The sequence below is a fragment of the Mytilus galloprovincialis genome, chromosome 1, assembly GCF_965363235.1.
Source record: "Mytilus galloprovincialis chromosome 1, xbMytGall1.hap1.1, whole genome shotgun sequence".
NCBI classification, from domain to species: Eukaryota; Metazoa; Mollusca; class Bivalvia; order Mytilida; family Mytilidae; genus Mytilus; species Mytilus galloprovincialis.
Genome location: NC_134838.1, coordinates 33,288,822 through 33,309,991, shown reverse-complemented (window position 1 = coordinate 33,309,991; position 21,170 = coordinate 33,288,822). Strand labels below are relative to the sequence as shown.

Here is a 21,170-nt window from a genome sequence, read left to right as displayed (position 1 = left end):
ACTCATCATAGATACCAGGACTAAATTTTGCATATACGTCAGAAAATGTGAAAATGACATCTCTCAATAATTATCTTAGCATCGTGCATATGGCACTGCTAGTGCAGTGAATTATATGTATACTAAAACTCAAGCAACAGACAAAAACAAATCATATATATAAAACCGGATTAAAAAAAAGGTTAACCTTAAAATCAATATTTTTTAATCAATATCGACCGGTCTGTATTCTGGTTCAGATAATTGATAAATTATTTGGAGTCAGTGTTTATAAAAACTTACCGCTTATTACTAAATTCAGAAAAGCCGAGCACAACAAACGATGTATCAGATCCATTATTACTTTTGAAGTGTCTTTTAAAAGAGCCAAATTCTTATTGTACAAGAATACTGTGTTTGAACAATATACTTTGCAATTTAAAAATTGTCATTCAATACACATTACGTCAGATACTATCAGATGATACATAGGTTGATTATTCTTTGTTTTGCTATGTCCTTTACAATTTGGATAAAAAGAATAATATAAATATACCATGAAGTGATGAACTTCCTTAATTGGACCATTTATAAATTGACTAGTGCTGGTATTATACAAAGGCACACTCTGCATTTAAGGAGAGGGCAGTGTCGTCACTAGCAGAAATAGGTAAAACAAAACCTGCAAGAAACACTTAAACAAATACTGTTAAGCCTTTAACAATTAAAAGACATCATGAACAGTCAAGAGTGCATTATTTCAAAAGACTGTGATAAGAGGAAATACTTGAAGCAAGTCAATCATACATTCTTTGTGAAGACCATCCTAAATGGAAATACATGGAAGAAAATTGGTTTGCACAAATTTCCGTTGAATCCTTCAAAACATATCATCAGTGGTCTGCACAAGTATTCCGATTAAGCACTCTGTCGCAATTAGTTAAAAGTCAGGATCTGGTTATATTAATGTACTGATACAGATTAAATTTCCTCGCAAACAAATAATGCTCTTCAACTTTGGACTATTTCGATCTGAACGTCACTGGTGAGTCTTGTGTAGACGAAACGCGCGTCTGGCGTACCAAATTATAGCCCTGGTTTCTTTGATAACTATACAGACTTGAAATTTAAAAAATCAGATTTACTGTACCTGCTGATACTTCTATTTCAGCATTGCACAAGAAAGTACTATTTACTTACTGCTGACGGTGTCCTTTACTAGATATGTTGTAGACTAACTAAATACGGTTTGAATCTTGGAGAACATGGGTCAAACCCTCAATTTTCAACTGATATTTACAAGATTGTTGTCATAGTTTAAATGGAGCGTTGAGTGTACACAACTATGTTTATCTCAGTTTCATTCGTTTTTGCTTGTTAGAAGACAGTATTCTGTCGTCTGTTGGTTGTCGTTGGTTGCCCTTTGTCATAACTGTTGACCGTTTAACGTCGGTTACTCCGGCTCTTTTTTTAATTGTTTATTATTTTGTTATCCTATACTTTTACCTTTTCATTCAGTTCGGGGTTTTCGTCCTTGTTCTTTATTTTACATACAAAGATAACACAAAGTCGTGATCTTTTAAACCGATAACCATTTTAATAATAAAAAAAATAATAATATAACATATAAAAACAATAACAAAACCTGATGGTAAATTAAATTTTAACACTATTATAATTAATTTACACGGTGTACATTACAGCAATATACCGTTTTGTTTTCTTTGATTGCTTTGCGTTTCATGCTCAGAAAGTAGTATCCGAGTTCAATTGCGTCGTACAATAAACAATGACGTCCACTATTTGAAGATGCGTTTTCGCTGACGGTTAGGGATGAAAGCAAACAAATTACCTTTGTTTATGAGCTACAATATTTCTCACTTGAACTAAATATTTCAATTCTCCGTCGCTAAAGCTATTTTATGTTAAAAAATGACTTTTTAGAAAAGAGAAAATTTCTCACTCACAGATACCTGCATGTTTAAAAATATATATAGAGAGAACCTGCGTATTGAAGAAACGCGTGTAAATATTTTCAAACATACCAGTTGATTATTTTAAACTCTTTTTTGTTATTCCATGAGTAAAAAAATAGTTTTATTTTCCTTTAACGTTTTCATTGAATATGAACCAAAGCATATTTGATTTATTGTTGACTGCTTAACGCCGCATCAGAACAAAAAAGGCTACATCACGGCGAACAAAACATAATTAATATAAGATAAAGAATTTTTTCTAAAGATTTCTACATTATTTTTAATTACTGTTTTATCGAATAATTCTCAATATTGAGTCGTTGATTATCAAATGTCCTGGCTCCTGAAACTACCAAAACGAAATATATGAGCCATACTTTTTTTTTCTACTTCTAGTACGTATTCTTACAAGGATAAAAAAAAATCCAATAAGACTATATGTATGAGTATATGCGAATGGACGCTTTAAAAATGTGTAGTCACCAAAGTTATTTAAAAGAATACTTAAACAAAAATTGATCTCAAGAACTGGGTTATTCCATATTTCTAATTTTCTTTACTCGTCAACTTATGACCTAGTAATCTAATGAGAATTTTGTTTGGTGGATTTTACATTTTTTAAAGTATTTATTTTTCCGAAATTTCAGACTTTTCACATTTTATAATTTTCCATTCCTGGAAAATTACTTGAACCATTCGAGCATGAAATTGTCCATCCAAATAAATAATAAAGATCAATTATTTGCCGGCAATGCGAATTGTTATTAATATCGACTTTACAGTGCGTTTGTAGATTGAACAAACCTAGCATGTCACATCATACATTTTATGCTGGGGTGGCTGTGCACAGGCAATAACAGCCTGTAACATCTTTTTTAGTTATGTTCTAATGTATATCTTTGGATATTTCTTCAGTATCGTTGATATTCTGACCCTCATGTCAACTGTTCATTTTATGCAGAAATATGAATTTATTGCATTATATGTCACCCACGATATGCTAGCGGTAGCTATGGCCGATGGTCACGGGTACATGTGTAGTTGATGAAGAATACGCACAAACTCAGTTATGATGGAGAAGGAGGATTGTAGAGCTCCTGTGTAGGTGGTGGATAATTGGCATCACTCGTGTGTTGTAGAGTTGACAGATGGCCTGTTTCGTATTTATGTGCTGAAGACAGTGCCGAACTCTGTTGTGATAGAGTTGACTGATGGTCAGGTTTCTGTGATTGTAGTAAAAAATATGCCGAACTTTGTTGTGGTGGAGGTGTCCGATGACCGGGTTCGTATGTTGGTGTTGGAGAAAATGTCGCACTCTCTTGCGGTAGAGATGTCTGATGACTGGGTTCCTGTAGTAATGTTGGAGAATATGACGAACTGTGGTGTGGTATAGGTGTCTGATGACTGGGTTCCTGTAATAGTGTTGGAGAATATGACGTACTGTTGTGTGGTATAGGTGTCTGATGACTGGGTTCCTTTAATAGTGTTGGAGAAGAGGACGTACTGTGGTGTGGAATAGGTGTCCGATGACCGGCTTCCTGTGATGGTATTGAAGAATATGATGTACTATGTTCCAGTAGAGGTGGAAGGTGGCCGGGTTCATATATTGGCGGAGGAGAATATGCCGTAATCTGTTGTGGTTGTGGTAGTGGATGCTGACTCTTGGAACTTTTTTTGTGACGTGAGCGTTTTTTATTGCTTTTCTTTTGTTTTGAAGGTAATTCTGAAGTTATAAACGAATAAACAAGATCATTATCTATTGTGTTTATATTTCATCATCTCAAAATAAATACTCACATAAATCATGATTTTTCTATATTTTACTAGATGGGTCGACCCTTAAATTACTTTACATGGGTATATTTGAAGGACAATTTGATTATCTGATTAATAAATAGCAGATATTATTTTTAAAATTGATGAATGCATGTGTTGACTTTTTTTCTTTTCGAGCCCATTTTTAACCGGATTTTTCTGACAAAAATGTCGGTTATTGATTTGGGGATGTACGGCGGGCGGCCGGGCGGTCGGGCGGGCGGGCGGCAACCAAACGTTGTCCGTGTATTTACTCATGAACCGTTCAACCAAAGCTTTTAAAACTTTAATATGTTGTTACTGACAATAAAATGAAGGTCAAGTTCAATAATGACGATTTTGACTTTTACCGTTCAGGAGTTATGGTTCTTGAAAGATTGAAAAATGGCATTTCCAGAGGTGTCCGTGCATTTACGCATGAACTGTTCAACCAAAGCTTCCCAAATTTGAATATGTTGTTACTGATGACAAAATGGAGGTCAAGTTCAATATTGACGATTTTGACTTTTACCGTACAGGAGTTATGGTTCTTGAAAGATTGAAAAATGGCATTTCCAGACGTGTCCTTGCATTTACGCATGAACTGTTCAACCAAAGCTTCCCAAATTTTAATATGCTGTTACTGATGACAAAATGGAGGTCAAGTTCAATAATGTTTATTTTGACTTTTACCATTCAGGAGTTATGGTTCTTGAAAGATCGAAAAATGGCGTTTCCATTCATGTTGTTGCATTTACTCATGAACTATTCAACCTAAGCATTTCAAATTTAAATATGTTGATACTGATGACAAAATGGAGGTAAAATTTGGTATTGACGATTTTCACTTTCACCGTTCATCAGTTATAGTTTTTGTGATATTGGCAGGACACAAATAAATGTAAATTCATTTTCATGTGTTTTCTAATAGCAGTTTGTGTTATTCAGCCATTGACAAGATAAACTAAATGTCCATCACAACATGCCTTAATACAAATGCAAACTTTAACCTTTAAAGACGTATCACGAAAGGAAAATGAAACGAAGTGGATTAAATGTAATGGTTATGATATATCAATAATTACACTACGGTTGTCACATGTGGAGCAGGACCTGATCACCCTTTAGTTCACCTGAGATCATCCTAAGTTTTCGGGGGAGTTGCTTCTATTTAAGTTGTCTATGTTGTGATGTATGTTCTGTTGCTGGTCTGTTTATCATTTTTCTTATTTATCCATGTCGTTGTCAATATGAAGTACATGACTGCCAATTAGGCAACTATTGTAGGCACCAATGTTCAAATGAAGTTGATGTAAGCAATTAAAGGCAACCGTTTGGTCTTCAACAATGAGAAATTATAACATTGCGTTTATTTTCTACCAATGAGTTTGAATCTTTCGCCTCTCTTTGACGTTATGCTTAACATGCAGTTTGTTTGATAAAAAAAATATGGTTGTAACGTTATTATGTTGAGACTATGTAAAACCATGAAAATGATGATTCTTATTATATCATTTGTTTTTACTTACGCTGCTGTTGTAGCGTGTGTTGATGTTGATGTTGATTTAGTTTTGATAAAGTGTCTGGTTGTATCACGTGACCACGAATACCACTGGTTTTAACACAACAACATATTGTGGTGATAATAGCCCCTATAACGGCTACTCCAAACAAAGCACCAATAATTGCACCAATGATAGTTCCGCTAAATATAATGAAATCAAAAGTAAATGAAATCATGGGTGTTGTATTATTAAAGGCTATAGATCTGATTTGAATATTAATTTTATCTGCACTATGTATTGGGCGGTAAGACTAAATTGGAAACGGACAATACAACCTCGGAAATAAAGGGCTTATCCTGATAGGGCACTTTGGTTATTTAAATATGTTATTCTGAAGTTCGACTTAAGATCGTGGATTTCAATTTTCGATTTCAAAATTCAGATTTATTAAATAGAGAATATCGAATGAGCAGTCTATAGACATTTTTTTTATGTCTGATGTGTGTGTCGAAGCGACAACTTTTTTAAAAAGAATCCGTGTAAGTTGTGGGATAAAGCATTATTTATAGAAAAAAAAAATGTTAGGCCAAAATAAGTCCTTGGTTTTATTGAGGGCGACTCTTAGGTTCATGTTTCGGTTTCCTGAGCAACACATATGTTTTTGTTTTTTCATATACATTTGCATTTAAATCGTGTGTGAAAATATTGTGTCTTTGAATATAATTATAATTCAAGAGATAACCTCTTTGTTTTTATGAAAACAAAATGAAAAATAGGTTTCATAAATGTTTTCTAATAGCAAAATGAATAGGTTCACGCTGCATTGGTGACCTTCGGCTGTTGTCTACTCTTTGGTCGGGTTGTTGTCCCTTTGACACATTCCCCATTTCCATTCTCAATTTTATTAACATGAAAAGTAAAAAATATAAAAAATATTCTTTTCATTTGTATTCCTTATGCATATGTATTCTCTGTGATAATTCTTGTGTATGTTAATGAATACTTACACATCAGTATTACATTCATGGTATTCGTATTGGTAGTGGTAGTAACAACCACCAAACACCGGAAGTACTGAAATATATACAGAGATAACTTTCAATTTTACTTTCATTTTTTTGTTTTGACATGTATAGATTGGCAGACAAAACAAGGCAGTATCAGATAAAAGTTATCATATTTCCCTAAAAGATCAAAGGAGGATGGAGGGCCGCATGGTTTTTCGCCATTTAAAACAAACCTTGATATATTTGAAAAGGTGATTAAATTAAGCGGAAATTATTAAGAATCTAGTAAGGTTTCGACACCTTAAGCAAAGTTAACTTTAGATTTATTTTTGCTAATATTTTATATCCTTTTTTGGTCAGATGGCTCTTCGACTGTTTCGGTATTATACATCCTTTTGGCTTTCAAATATTTTGCATTGAGTGTTCCTGGCGGAAGAAAATCTTTAGAAGCACTTCGGACGCATATTTTATCATCAGTTTCATTTTTTGCAAAAAATAATTCTTATAATCAAAACAGTAACCACAGAGATGACTCTATCCGTCCCATATTTTTTTTAGCTCCATGTAATTAATCATGCAGATGTTTAGAGTTGAAAGGGTCTGCATCTAATTCGTTCAATAATTATGCCAAGTTTAAAACATGCCCAAACCTACAGAAGCTACGAATTATTGGATAACACTGTATAATTATATTCGTCCGATTACTTGATTTAAGACCTATAGAGAATTACCAAGTCTACCTGAAAACAAATTTCCCTGAGTTAACTTGAAGCTTAGTTTTTTACTTATTTCCAAATTAATCAATGAATAATTCATTAAAGGTATTTCGTAATGTATGTCAGTACCGATGCACTCGGTTAAAAACCTTTCCTATGTACACTGATATTAAATATATACTGATTACATGTGCCATTTTGTGTTTTTAAAATGTTTACTTTAAACAAACTGTAGATTTGTTTTAAAAGATATGAAGTTGCATTATAAAAATGTTTCAGATGAATGAATATTAAAAGATTTGTTTAACCTTTTATCAAAATATTTACTTTAAAGGTACGCAATTACTGCGCTATGGTTACATGCACAACAACGAGAATAATTATAGATACATATTTAAAGATATATAATGTATTCATGATATAATTATGGTAATTTCTCATATATCTTTTTAACAGATCGTTGCAATAAATATATAAAGCATTTCAAAATATCAAAAAAGAAATAAAGTAACGCTTAAAGGTCAATAACTATTATCATAGATTATTCCTAACTCATCATACATGTTAGACTTGACTTGTAGAACACTCTAGAATTTCAAAAAGTTCTCCGAATTTATTTGTCGGCATTTTTAGAAACGTTATTAAGATATGATGTTCGTGGTTTCTTTTGAATTTCGAAAATATGAATGAATCAAACTGTTGAGATAAGAACGTTTGGACATGCATGTCTGTTCTAAACTTAAAATTGGAAAATTTAACTCTTACCCTGAATAAACAAAATCCATATTGAATCAAAAACCATTACTTTTGATTATAACTAATAATACATTCCAAATTATTCATGTTAAACGGCCAGGAAGTTTAAAACATCAACTATCAATTTAAAGGCCAGGTTAACTTTTCTTCAATCAATTAAAAAATAGATCCATGACGTGAACTGTCAAGTTACGGAATTGTTTATGTTTTTCATGCTAACGGCCAGGAAGTTTAAAACATCAACTATCAATTTAAAGGCCAGGTTAACTTTTCTTCAATCAATTAAAAAATAGATCCATGACGTGAACTGTCAAGTTACGGAATTGTTTATGTTTTTCATGCTTTTTATCCAGTGTCTTCACGAACAAATTTAGATTCCTATTTACAGTTACATATGTCTACAGACTACAGTAATGCAAGATGACTTTGAAACAGAATAGACATTAATTGGTTTGTCCAGAACAGAATCGATTGATCTGATGTTATTGAGATATTGACTTGTTGATAATTTTAAGTCCATTCAAAAGACTTACTAAGTAGAAGCCGGGAGTAGAAGCCATTTAAAAACGTTGAATGTATAAACAAGCGCTCTTTCTTCTTTTTTTTTTTTTTTAGGTTGCAGCACATTTATATTTTACGTGGCATTCTTATTTCCTTTTGTTGAAGAACTATTAATATATATTGTTCGTCATTTCTCTCGATTCTTGAATAAAAATCATGCAATTGACCATAAATATTACCTATTCAATTTACTGTTGTTTTTTTTTTTTTTTAATTAATCTGTGCCAAAACTTTTTAAAGCGTACAAACGGAACATCTGTGTACCTACAAGCAAAATAGTGTCAGCATACGTATATTTCGAGACGACTCGAATATTAGAACGGATACCATCAAGCAAAATATTTACCATCAAAAGTGTTCTTAATTTCAGGTGACAATGCATGCATCTCATTTCAAGCATTTTTCTAATTAAAAAGAGATAATAAGTTGGTCAATATTTTTGTTTTCGATAAACCAACACTGTTATTATAATGATAAAGTATTTGGAATATTTTAATGGGTTCCTTTAATGATAAAGGTCCAAAACTTCTCGCCAATTCTACTATATATTGACTCCTTGAATATAATAGGTACAGGGAGAGTATTTGAATTTTCATAACACACAACAAGCTCATGCTTTTTGTCTGACTGTTAACGTCTTTACAATAAATCAATTGGATGTGTACTGATTGATATTTAATTTTTGGAAAAATTGTCTTGTTTTCTTCATATGCTTTTATTGATTTTAAAAAAGCTACCGGTTTAGGTACTAATCTATGCACACTTACAGAAAAAGTATGTTAACGCATGCGAAAGAATATCTATATAAGAACGTTTGCGTGAAAATATGAACGTTCCTAATCAAATCAAATTTATTATAAAAATCGCATTTTAACAGGAGAGTGTCCAATATTCACTAAAATACTTGCACTGCGATTATTAGAATAGTATAATAGGATGATATACAAATGGATGAACATTATATATGTTGTGTACAAGTTGTAATGTTGTACAAATTATAATTTGTACAGATTTTTTGTACAAGTTATCAGTGTTTTATTACCTGTTGAACAAAAATGGATGATGCAAGCACACATGTACAGTCTTTTGCTTCGCATATTTCTTGTCATATTTTCACAACTTCATGATACAGTCTAAAACTGGGCATTGATGCAAAAACATTATAGGGCCACACAGAGATTTTGTATGGACATGAATATCGTATAAGGAAAATAATAAAATTAGAATTTAAACCATTCAGGTATCCTCATTTCCTGTTTGAAGACAAGGAGACTAGCACTAAATGTTAGGTTGAAGTATATGTTTTTGAATTTAAAACATTACACTGGTACATTTTATATGATAAACCTGCATCACCTGTTGCAAGAAGGTAGGTGTAAAAAAACTTATAACTTGTACAAAATCCCTGTACAAATTATAATTTGTACAAACTTACATCTTGTACACATGTAACCAAGGATTTGTATAGCCTAGTAATTAAGACCTATACAAATCCTTGATGTAACTGGTATATACATGTACAAATATAAATATACTAGTACTACATTACTGTATATAACAACAAACCAGTAGACTGATCTGTATCACTACAATATAATAGAATAATGGTGAGGTTGAATTCTCTGCCATTTATTCATCATCAACGCACGACTGTCTTGTCTCAGAAAAAAAATACATCTTTGTACATTAACCTCATTTTCAGCAGAGACACATAATACAATTGTATTGTATGTTTCTGCTTTCAACTATAGAGATGTGACTTTTTTCTGAAGGACAAGTGCTTGTGACCATTCACAAGAACTTGTGGTCATCCGATGTTCCGGCAGTATTTTCAGTACTACAATTTGTAACATCGTTAAAGTGATTTTCAAATCATGAGACATTTTCCAGGTGGAGTCTAATAAACGATAATATAACAATAATCATATTGCATGGATTTTAAACTAATAAAATTCTTCTTAATAAATGTTATACTTGGACAAGGTTTTGGAAAAGCTAGTGTTTGAAATATTGATACATCTTATTATGTGTTCTACGTCATGAATATAGAGGCGGAACTGACGAAGTTCTCATCGATAACTTTTTCTCGTGATCAAGTAGACAAGCCGAAAACATTTTGAAGCTTTAGCCCAAATTATGTGATTTGACAATATGATACTGTTAATGCATTTTCACATTCTAATTATGTAATTCATGTTGAAAATCTGCAAACCATAGTATCTGGAAAAGGTAAATGAAAAACCGTTATTAATAAGCACACTTTACACGCCCCTTTTCACTGAGCACCATGATTTTTTTTTAAATTGACTTTAATATTGTGTTTTGAACTTCGTTGTTTGAGGTTATCTATAAAGAATAGTTCAACTGTTGTGTTTACTATTGTCTATGCAAATATAGTATTCTAGGTTGAAGAAATAGTGCACTATAAATACTTGACATAACATTCATTGATTCTTAGATTTCATGAAATTACTTACTTATAGTTACTTATAGTTGATTTCCAGTACAGGATCCCTCAAGGTTCCTCTTCACCAGACTCGTAGTTTAATGTGTTTCTTATACTATTTTGACCGTGACTTCCGGATATTTCTGCTCTATAGTCATTATAGTATAATTCTTCGTCTGACCAATATTTGTCTAGTCGATTTTTGAATGAATTTATCGATGGTGACTTTGTTATTTTATCTGGTAGTTTGTTCCAGGTTTTAGCAATTCTAACAGAGAAAGAGTGTTTACGGATATTTAAGATTGGAATCTTTGATGAACTACTTTATTACTGTTGGTCCTACTACTACATCTTTGTTGAGAATCATCTGCCTTTCTTAAAAATGAGCTAACTTCTTTGTCATAGTGTCCGTTCATTGTTTTGAAGGTTTTGATCATGTCTCCTCTTATTCTCCTATAGGATAATGTAGGTAAGCCTAGTTTTTTTAGTCTCTCTGGGTAGCTCATGTCTTTTAGCCCTGGTAGTTGTTTTGTTACCCTTCTTTGGACACCTTCTATTTTGTCTATATCTTTCTTTTTGTAAGGGGACCAGACTGAGCTGGCATAGTCTAGGTGTGTTCTAACCATGGTGATTATACATGTTATATATCATGTCCTGTAATTGTTAATTTATATATGATGCGTGAGGGTTAGTCCAAATAATTATGATGTCTAAGAAGGCTGACTGTTTTAAATTTTTGCTTTGACGTCAAAGAAAAAAATAATATGAGGCAGGCATTACCTGTAAAGTGGGTCTCATTGGGGTCTAAGCGTGACGCGGGATTGCCGATTTTTTGTAAGCGGGACACATGAAAGTCAAATTATTGTGTCGTGAAAACGGGAAATGAGGTCTAGCGGGACCCGGGAAATGACAAAAAAATGAGAATTGCTTACATACATAGTGTAAGCGGGATACGGGAATCTGACAAAACAGTAAGCGGGATCCGGGATCGGATCCCACCAATGAGACCCCCTGTAAATGGGGACGAAGTCTGTATGAATTATTTTTTTGCAACTTTAATATTTGTTAAAAAAAAAAAAGAAATGGAAATACCGTAACGTTTCCCGGATTTTGGTTCTGTAAGGGATTTTAGTTGTGAAGTTATTTAAGTAATGACGTCATATACAATGTAAACAAAGAAACGCTATCATCAGGTAACGTATTTTCATATCGAGGAATTATTAAAAATGAAATTGGTATTGCGTTCTTTCCTATTTTATACAAGACTGATAAATATATATGTAAGCCTCAAATCTATATCCGGCCTCAAATCTATGTCCTTTCCGCAAATCTATGTCCTTTTTAATATTGCGTCATAGACGTTCCAAATCTATGTCCTGTATTGTCTCGTATCTATGTCCTTTATTTACCCAAATCTATGGCCATTTTTGGCTCAAATCTATGTCCTTTCATTGACGTAAAACATATAACAAAACGTCATCAAGTAAACAATGAAAAGTTAACAATTACAGGTGTAAGTACGGCCTTTAACACGGAGCATTAACTCACACCGAACAAACATTGAACAAGTGGTTTATATGACAAAAGCAAGGTTAACATTTTATCTATTAATACACATGGTTTAAAATTGCTTTATGTTTTGTTTTTTAAACTGAAGGAAAATCTGTTATGAATAGTGGACTGATGGAGATTTATCCTCTTGAAACGTTTTCTGACAATTATCGGATATCTTTACTTACTACTACTATTGGGGAATATTTATAATTCAAATCCAGCCATAAACTAAGGGACTGCAGTGTTTACATCTGGTTTCAGGAGAGAAAGAATGTGCCAAAACATAAAGAATGATTTTTCTCGGGGAAATATTTTCGTTATTAAAGGCATTATTACAAGTTTTACATTTGAACTAAATAGATGTCAGCTAAGACCAAACAATTGATATATGTTTTATTGTGATTCGCAAATATTTCAAATATAAAGACATTTTACTTTTATCAATTTAGAATGATTTTTTGATACTAGTATTCAAGGAAAAACATAGATAAAGTGGTATAAATGTCAATGAAACAGCGATATGAACAAATTCATATTAGACAAAATGAAGTACGTCGAAGTTGCAAACAAATATTCATTCTTTGCTGTCTTTTTTTTAGTAAAATAAATATGTGTAGTTTCATTCTTAAAGACGGCTTACAATTATAACCCATGCATGTAAAGATTTTAACCACAGACATGGAAAAATGACTTAATAAAACAAAAAGCATATAAGACCGTACTTGAAACAATATTAAATATACCAGCTAAATAATTTAGCCGGTTTTTCTTAAACGCATACTATACTTCAGCTCTTGCACATACATGGAGAACACACACCAACTTAATACTGAATTATGGGAAATTACTTATTAATGAAATAAAAAACCTATAAGGCGGAACTTATTAGACGGGCATAAATTTGCGCATAGTGAAACAAATTGGAAAATACATTACACAGATTTGAGACCTTATCTTTTCAACAGACACATATTTGGGAATGACGTCACGATTGAAAATCGAACACAGATTTGAGGCCGAATCTTTTTTACGGACATAGATTAGCGATTGACGTCAGGATTGGGCATAGATTTGAGAAACGGACACAGATTTGAGGTCGTACACAGATCTGAGGTTCACATATATTTTACTCAAAGTTTCATACAAACGAGACCGGAAAAAGGAAGTACATTGTAGATTTTTGCGCAGATCCGGAAATTCAAAAACGCGACAAAAAAAAATTAAATGATTTTGAGTTCATTAGTACAATGTACAATGAAAATATCGGGGAAATTTTCCTGATTTTTTTTTTTTTTTTTAGTGAATTTTCTACTGTTATTGGGGACTTCGTCACCATATAATAGCCGTTCAAGACGTCATAATTATTTGTAGGACTATATGAGGGTATGAATGCCCATTACTGTTAGTGAAAAGGGACATTTTCTTCTATTGTTAGCGTCAAATTGGTTAAAATTTTAAGTGATTCTTAGGTACCAACTGTCACCCTTACTTGAAATAGTAGTGTAACATCACAACATAGAAAGATGCACAACAAATATCAATTGAAATAGCTTAATTCAATCAAAAGACATATTAACCATGTTAACAAAAGTGAACATACAATGTACACTGCAGGAATAAATTGGATCTATAAAAATAAGGGTGATATGTTAAATAATTTCAGAAAGTCAAAAATAACAAATCATGCATAAAGAGACTAAAATAAGCTTAAACACATCTGACATCCCAGGGATTTAGTATTTTTATGTCATGGACAGGCAAAGAAGACATTTAGTATTTAAATGTCATGTTGCTATATATATATTTGTCTTCTGAGTATTGTTTTGCACAAAAATTTGGGTGATCATTTTTTATTGTGAATTGTTTTCCATTTTCATGTCAGGGCCTTTTATACATTATGTAGCTGGCTACATTGTACGTTTTTAGCTCACCTGACCTGAAAGGTCAATTTTAAGGAAATTTTGCAGTTTTTGGTTGTTATCTTGAATACTATTATAGATAGAGATAAACTGTAAACAGCAATAATGTTCAGCAAAGTAAGAACTAGAAATAAGTCAACATGACCAAAATTGTCAGTCAACCCCTTAAGGAGTTATTGCCCTTTATAGTCAATTTTTAACAACTTTTCGTCATTTTTTGTAACTTGTACAAAAATCTTCTTCTCTGAAACTACTTGGCCAAATTTAACCAAACTTGGCCACAATTATCATTGTGGTATATAGTTTAAAAAATGTGTCTGATGACCCCACCTACCAAACAAAATGGCCGACATGGCTAAAATTAGAGCATAGTTGTAAAATGCAGTTTTTACTTTATATCTTTGAACCTAAGACATTTAGGGCAAATCTTTCAAGATTTAAATTTCCATCAGAATAAGATCTATATCCTCACAAATTTTCAGATGAATCTAACAATCTGTTGTTGGGTTGCTGCCCTAAAATTGGTAATTTTAAGGAAATTTTGCAGTTCTTGGTTATTATCTTGAATACTATTATAGATAGAGATAAACTGTAAACAGCATTAATGTTCAGAAAAGTTAGATCTACAAATGAGTCAACATGGTGAAATTGTTAGAGGACCCCTTAAGGAGTTATTGCCCTTTATAGTCAATATTGAACAACTTTTCATCATTTTTGTTACTTTTACAAAAATCTTCTATTCTAAAACTATGGGCCAAATTTAACCAAACTTGGCCACAATCATTACTAGGGTATCTATTTAAAAAAGTGTCTAATGACCCCGCCTACCAACCAAGATGGCCGACATCAGTAAATACAGTAACAGGTGAGCGACACAGGCTCTTGAGAGCCTCTACTTTCTCATTGTAAAAGGTCTTATGGTGACCTATAAGTGTTATTCTACATTATTTGGTTTCTAGGGAAAAGTTGTCTCATTTAGTTATTTGCAATCATGCCACATCTTCAAATTTATATTGTATGATTACCAAAACCCAAATCGAAATATGTCAAAAGAAAATACAATTAATCCTCAGATCTGGATCAACAGTACCAGAAATGGCTACATACAATGTATATTTTATTTATGTTTTTCAGCATTTTTAAATGGTTATAATGTCTGAACAAACATTTAATGTTCCGGGAGTACCTCCAGATCTTAGGAAGGAAGAAACAATTCATCAGATAGCAGATTCCTTAGAATACTTGAATAAGATGGCTAATGATGTCTTTCAAAGGATAAGCTCAAGAGTGACAGAAAATCGAACAAGACTTCAAAAAATAAATGATCGTGTTAATCTAGCTCAAGCCAGAGTTGATAAAATAAGAGGAGGAAGTAATAAAGCAACAAAAGTATTTGCATTGTCTAAATATCCTGGAAAAGAGAACTTTGAAGAGTACAAAATTCTTTTTCCTAGTCATAATACTAATGGTCTCACGGAGGTGCAGAGATCCCATTATAAAGTTCAGTCCAAGCACAAAACTGCAGATGATAAAACTTTGAAGGAAAAATTGCAGTTTTATAGTGTTCAGTTCAATACAAAGAAAAATAAAAAGGAAGGTGAAAATGTACATGAAGGTCTTGGAAGATTGCCAAAATCAGTAACTTCTACTAGTTCCCTTCTATTGTTTAATACTCCAGAAAACTTGTAAGTAATGCTAGAAAATAACAAAATTAGAAACTAGAATCATGAGAATTTACCCTGTATAACATGTAAATTTATTGCATTGCTGTTAACACTGTTCTTTATTTTAGATTTTGAGCATCAATTTTAAACATTTGAAGTTTGATCAACTAGCTATAGTTAATAGTCATGATGGTCTGTAGCTGATTTTGTGATTACCTTATGTTTTATGATTTCTCAAAAAAATGTTTACAATCCACTGTAAAAAATGAGAGCTCAAATTTTGTATTGAAAGGGAACAGTTCACTTATGCATGCTACATGCACGACCTATAGTGATGGGCATGGTTTATAACTCCTACCCATGATCACTTTATTTTGAAATTAAACTATTTTAAAGGAGCCCAAACATTTATCAACTAATTTCACGTGATTCTCAGCTCAGACTTTTTTTTTCAATTAAGCTTAATATGCATGATATGTATAATTCATTGTTCCAAATTCATGACATTCATTGAAGAAGAAAAACAACTAAATGGTTGTTCTCATGAAAAGAATAATTTCCATATCTTATCAACAGTAAGTTATTAAATGTTATTAAGTACTTTTATTGATAAACCTTTTATCAGATAGATATATTTGCACCATTAACCCAAATCAGTATCAAGCATTGATTTAGCAGTATTAGCCAAGAAAAAAGTTCTGTTTGAATTCTTTTTAAATTATTTTTACAGATATAAAAAGTATGTGATGTTAGATCCACTTGGTGTAGTGACTAAGACACGAGCAGCCATAGAGGAGGAAGATGAGTTAGCTGATGCTCCAAGTACTATTGCTCATCGAGAGGAGATGCAAAGGCTTCAAGCAGAGAATTACTTTTATATGCCAGATATTGGAATTGTTCCAGAGATTGCAGTACCAGATTTTCTTCCTAACTTATTAGGTACATGTTATACATGTTAATCTATTAGTCGTGTTAGTACATTTGTACATGTAACATGCAGTTGTCCTTCAAATCTTTATTTTTGGTATAGCATATTTTTAAATTTAGGTAATGATTAAAATTGAGAATGGAAACAAGGAATGTGTCAAAGAGACAACTAACTGACCAAAGAGCACTCCAATTGCCAAAGGCCTCTTATGTGTCTTCAACACAGTGAGTGAATCCTACACCAAGAGGCAGGCTTCAGCTGTCCCCTAAACAAAAATGTACTAGTTCAATAAAAATGGACTTTGCGCTAGACTACAGGCACTACCGGGTAAATGCAGCAGGGTTAAACATGTTCAGTGCAATCTCAACTCTACCCTATACCTCTAGCCAATTGAAAAAAAAACACACACAGAAATATTATTCGAACAATAAAACAGTTTAAAAGAAGTCCTATGTAAGATAGGTAACAGAAGAAACTTATCAAAATGACAGAAGAAATAAGTCAAATGACAATGATTGACATACATTTTGTATATTATCAAAGGACTACTAGCGTTACAAACAAGCCAGCTCAAAGACCTCAATTAAACTGATCGAAAGATTGCACTGTTGTGGTTTAATCATTCACATTGTATCTGATATTCCTATCAAAATTCAATCAATTTATGATTTGAAACAAGGCCGAAATATTTCTTTTTTTATTCTGCTCTGAAATTGTCAACAAAGGAGGAAGCATGATCAGAGCCATATTTTGTCCCCACCCCAAAGAGTTAGAGTGAAAGGGCAAACAAATTCAAAGGGCTTTCACATAATTTTGTATTTATGTTACCAAACAAAATTGTCTTTTACTGCATAATATTATGCTTTTACTGCATAGAACTATGAGACAAAAGAATACATCTATTTTGGCAAACTACTCAGAATATTTTACACAATGTTGGGGTTGATAACTAGTTCGTAATAAAGATATCAAAACCTGTCGCATAGTTGTTTAAAAAAATTTGTAAAAGTTAAGTATTTCTACGTTTGTAATAAAAGTGAAAGTGTTAATATCTAAAGTATGTGTATTAAACATGTTAAACAAAACTCATAAAATTAAACTTAAGAGAAGCTACATTAATACCTTAATTTATTTGACAGTATTTTTATTATGCCCCACCTACGATAGTAGAGGGGCATTATGTTTTCTGTCTGTTCGTCCGTCTGTTCATCCGTCCATTCATCCCACTTCAGGTTAAAGTTTTTGGTCAAGGTAGTTTTTGATGAAGTTGAAGTCCAATCAACTTGAAACTTAGTATTCATGTTCCCTATGTTATGATCTTTCTAATTTTAATGCCAAATTAGAGTTTTTACCCCAATGTCATGGTCCACTGAACGTAGAAAATGATAGTGCAAGTTTCAGGTTAAAGTTTTTGGTCAAGGTAGTTTGGGATGAAGTTGAAGTCAAATCAACTTGAAACTTACTACACATGTTCCCCATGATATGATCTTTCTAATTTTAATGCCAAATTAGAGTTTTGACTCCAATTTCATGGTCCACTAAACATAGAAAATGATAGTGCGAGTGGGGCATCCGTGTACTATGGACACATTCTTGTTCTGTTATATGAAGCATAAAGATGTGGTATGATTGCAAATGAGACTCTCTCCAAAATACAAAGAATTAAGCAATAAATGGTCACTGTACATGTGTGGCTTTCAACAATGAGCTAAACTTGTACAGTATAGAAAGCTATAAAACTTCAAATTTCTGCAAATTTCACATTTTTTTCTGTCATTCAGGTTATAATTTAGGAATACTGTGGATTCATAACTATTCGTTGGGAACCAATTTTCGAGGATTACGTGTGTACAGGTGAACCACAAAATTAAATGTTCAACGAATGACAAATACTCTATAGCCTTGTATGGAGACTTAGGCAAAACCACAAAATTAAATATCGATGAACATGCAAGTTTTTCCTAATGCTCGAAAATTGATATCCAAGAAAATAAATGAATCCACAGTAATCCACAATTTTTTTAATGTGATTGATCAGTTAAAGAACAATGATGTTAGCATATATCACATTTTGGCAATTATTTTTATGCTATCAATTCTTTCATTAAAAATCAAAATTTTTTGTTAAGATTTATAAACATGATAAAGTGTTTTTTGTTTCATTTTTCAGGTGTTGCTGATGATTTATCATACAGTGCTGACCAAGGACCTTCTATAGCACCTTCAGTGTTTGGATCTAATATTCCTGATTTACCATCAGTAGTTCCTGAACCTGACATTATTCCATCCGTTCCTGACATTGTACCATCACCAGGACCTGCTAATTCTGCTCCTCCACCTCCTCCTCCAGCTGGAGCACCACCACCTCCTCCACCAGCTGGAGCTCCACCCCCTCCACCTCCTCCTCCTCCTCCCCCTGCAGATATGCCTCCACCCCCACCACCGCCGCCTCCTCCTGGTGGGGATGGTCATGTTCCTCCTGCTCCTAAAGATGTGCCTGCTGAAGTGACAGGAGGGGACGGTAGATCAAGTTTAATGGATGCCATTAGAAATGCAGGAGGATCAGGAAAAGTTAAACTTAAAGCTGTTACTGAACGAAAAGCAGACAAAAAGAAAGAAAAAGAAAAGGTCAAATCTTCTGGAGGTGGAGAAGTCAGTTTAATGGATGCATTGAAAGATCGATTAACTGGCAGGAGAAAAGGTATATCGGGCGCAGGTAGTGGTAAAAGTGAAAAAACAGACAATACACCCTCAACAGGTGGTGGATCAGTCATGGACAAAATATCATCCAAAATACCTGCTCCTCCTGCACCACCAGGGGGTCATGATGAAGAGGAAGATTGGGATTAAGGAACTATTGTACTTACAACAAACAATTACACTTTTATTAATGAATTTATTTTAGCCCACATTGCCAAAAAAGACATGTGTGAGTTAATACTATCAATTGGTATCCACTGATAAAAATAAATGTAATCATCTGAAACCACTTGAACAGTTACAACCAAACTTCTTAATAATTTTAGAACTTTTTTTATTTGCATCCACTGTCTGAGATTATGAAGCTTCTGGTTATTATATGTAAGGGATGTTTTTCTTTAAAAGACTAATTCTTTAATTCGACTAAACAGTCACTCTCAAAATTAAACCAAATTCATATTTATTTTTGTTTAGAAAATTCTTATTTATGAAAATAAGGGCCTGGTTTATTTGTGAAAAGATGACAGAATGTTAAAACATTTATAGAATGCTTTGTTTATTTAAGTCCACAGCTGTTCTAAATATTTTGTTATGAAATATGCCATTACAATATATTTTCACATTTTTACATTGAGGTCTTTTAAAGGATTGATAACAAACTTTGTTACAAAGTTAAATTTGTATAATATTTTTTCCAAAGCAATCATGTTGTTATATCTACATTCATTTATTGTTAGTTAAGAATATAATTAGTCAAGCTTTAATATCATGAACATGAAAAAAAGAGAAAATGCTGTAAAAAGGACTATGTGGATGAATTGTTAATATTTCTGTAAAGGGACAGAATAAATGTTGAAAGTACTTTGCTGTTGTATAAAAGTTCTGGAATGCATGTTTGTATAGATTTGTTAATAAGGTAATTATTTTACATCTGATGCATCTATTACACAAATTTACTGTGAAATATTGTTAATTATATTATAATGTTATAATAAAGATGTTTATTTTAATTTAATTATTATTATCTAGTGAAGTAGAACAAAATATGTATAAAGAAGAGGAAGAAACCATGGTTATAAAATAATAGTTTTTATGTTCCCTGAGTTGCACATACTTTATCGGTCCAAGGACAATAACTTAAAAAAACAAATATCAAAGTATTGTAGACATGTGATCACTAAGAAAGTTACTTTCCATATCTTTCAACAACTCCCATAAAAAAAAGTTGTGTGGCGCTCTTCCATTAGGCCATTAGCAAAAACCATACCATAAAAAGGTTCCTGGACAACAAGCTGTGAAACCATTTAAAAGAAAAGAGAACAATTGAAACTTGATTCAGCCTAATTTAAGCATAAACCAAAAGGTATTGTAACAATTGGCAACCAATACTGGACAACTAGTATAGTAAGATGGTAAAAGTGCCAATGAGACACTCTCCATCTAAGTCACAATGTATTAAAAGTTAATATAAGTTAATGTATGGCTTTCAAAATGGAGCCTTGGCTCACCATGAACAGCAAGCATTACAGGGCTCCCAACGACTAGTGTAAAAACATTCAAACAGGAAAACCAACAGTCTAATCTATATAAAAACAAGAAACTTGTGTGAACTACAACAATAAACGACAACCACTGAACAACAGGCTCTCAACACAGGAAAGGAGC

At 32.5% G+C, this 21,170-nt stretch overlaps 2 protein-coding genes across 3 annotated transcripts; one reads left to right on the top strand and one right to left on the bottom strand.

The window, feature by feature from the left end:
* Positions 1-1,561: 1,561 nt before the first annotated feature.
* LOC143071989 (uncharacterized) lies at positions 1,562-7,918 on the bottom strand. The gene is made up of 4 exons (XM_076246734.1): positions 7,743-7,918; positions 6,262-6,328; positions 5,279-5,454; positions 1,562-3,678 (listed from the first exon to the last, which is right to left on the bottom strand). The coding sequence occupies exons 1-4, from the start codon at positions 7,777-7,779 to the stop codon at positions 3,023-3,025; spliced, it is 936 nt and encodes a 311-aa protein (XP_076102849.1). The 5' UTR covers positions 7,780-7,918; the 3' UTR covers positions 1,562-3,022.
* A 2,417-nt stretch (positions 7,919-10,335) lies between these two features.
* LOC143071981 (WASH complex subunit 1-like) lies at positions 10,336-20,515 on the top strand. 2 transcript variants are annotated; one of them, XM_076246719.1, is made up of 4 exons: positions 10,336-10,523; positions 15,348-15,898; positions 16,608-16,816; positions 18,976-20,515. In XM_076246719.1, exons 2-4 carry the CDS (start codon positions 15,357-15,359, stop codon positions 19,653-19,655), a joined length of 1,431 nt encoding a protein of 476 aa, XP_076102834.1. In that variant the 5' UTR covers positions 10,336-10,523; positions 15,348-15,356; the 3' UTR covers positions 19,656-20,515. The 2 variants fall into 2 exon arrangements, with proteins under 2 accessions (XP_076102834.1, XP_076102838.1); XM_076246723.1 differs by having other exon boundaries at positions 10,360-10,453.
* The last annotated feature ends 655 nt before the right edge of the window (positions 20,516-21,170 follow it).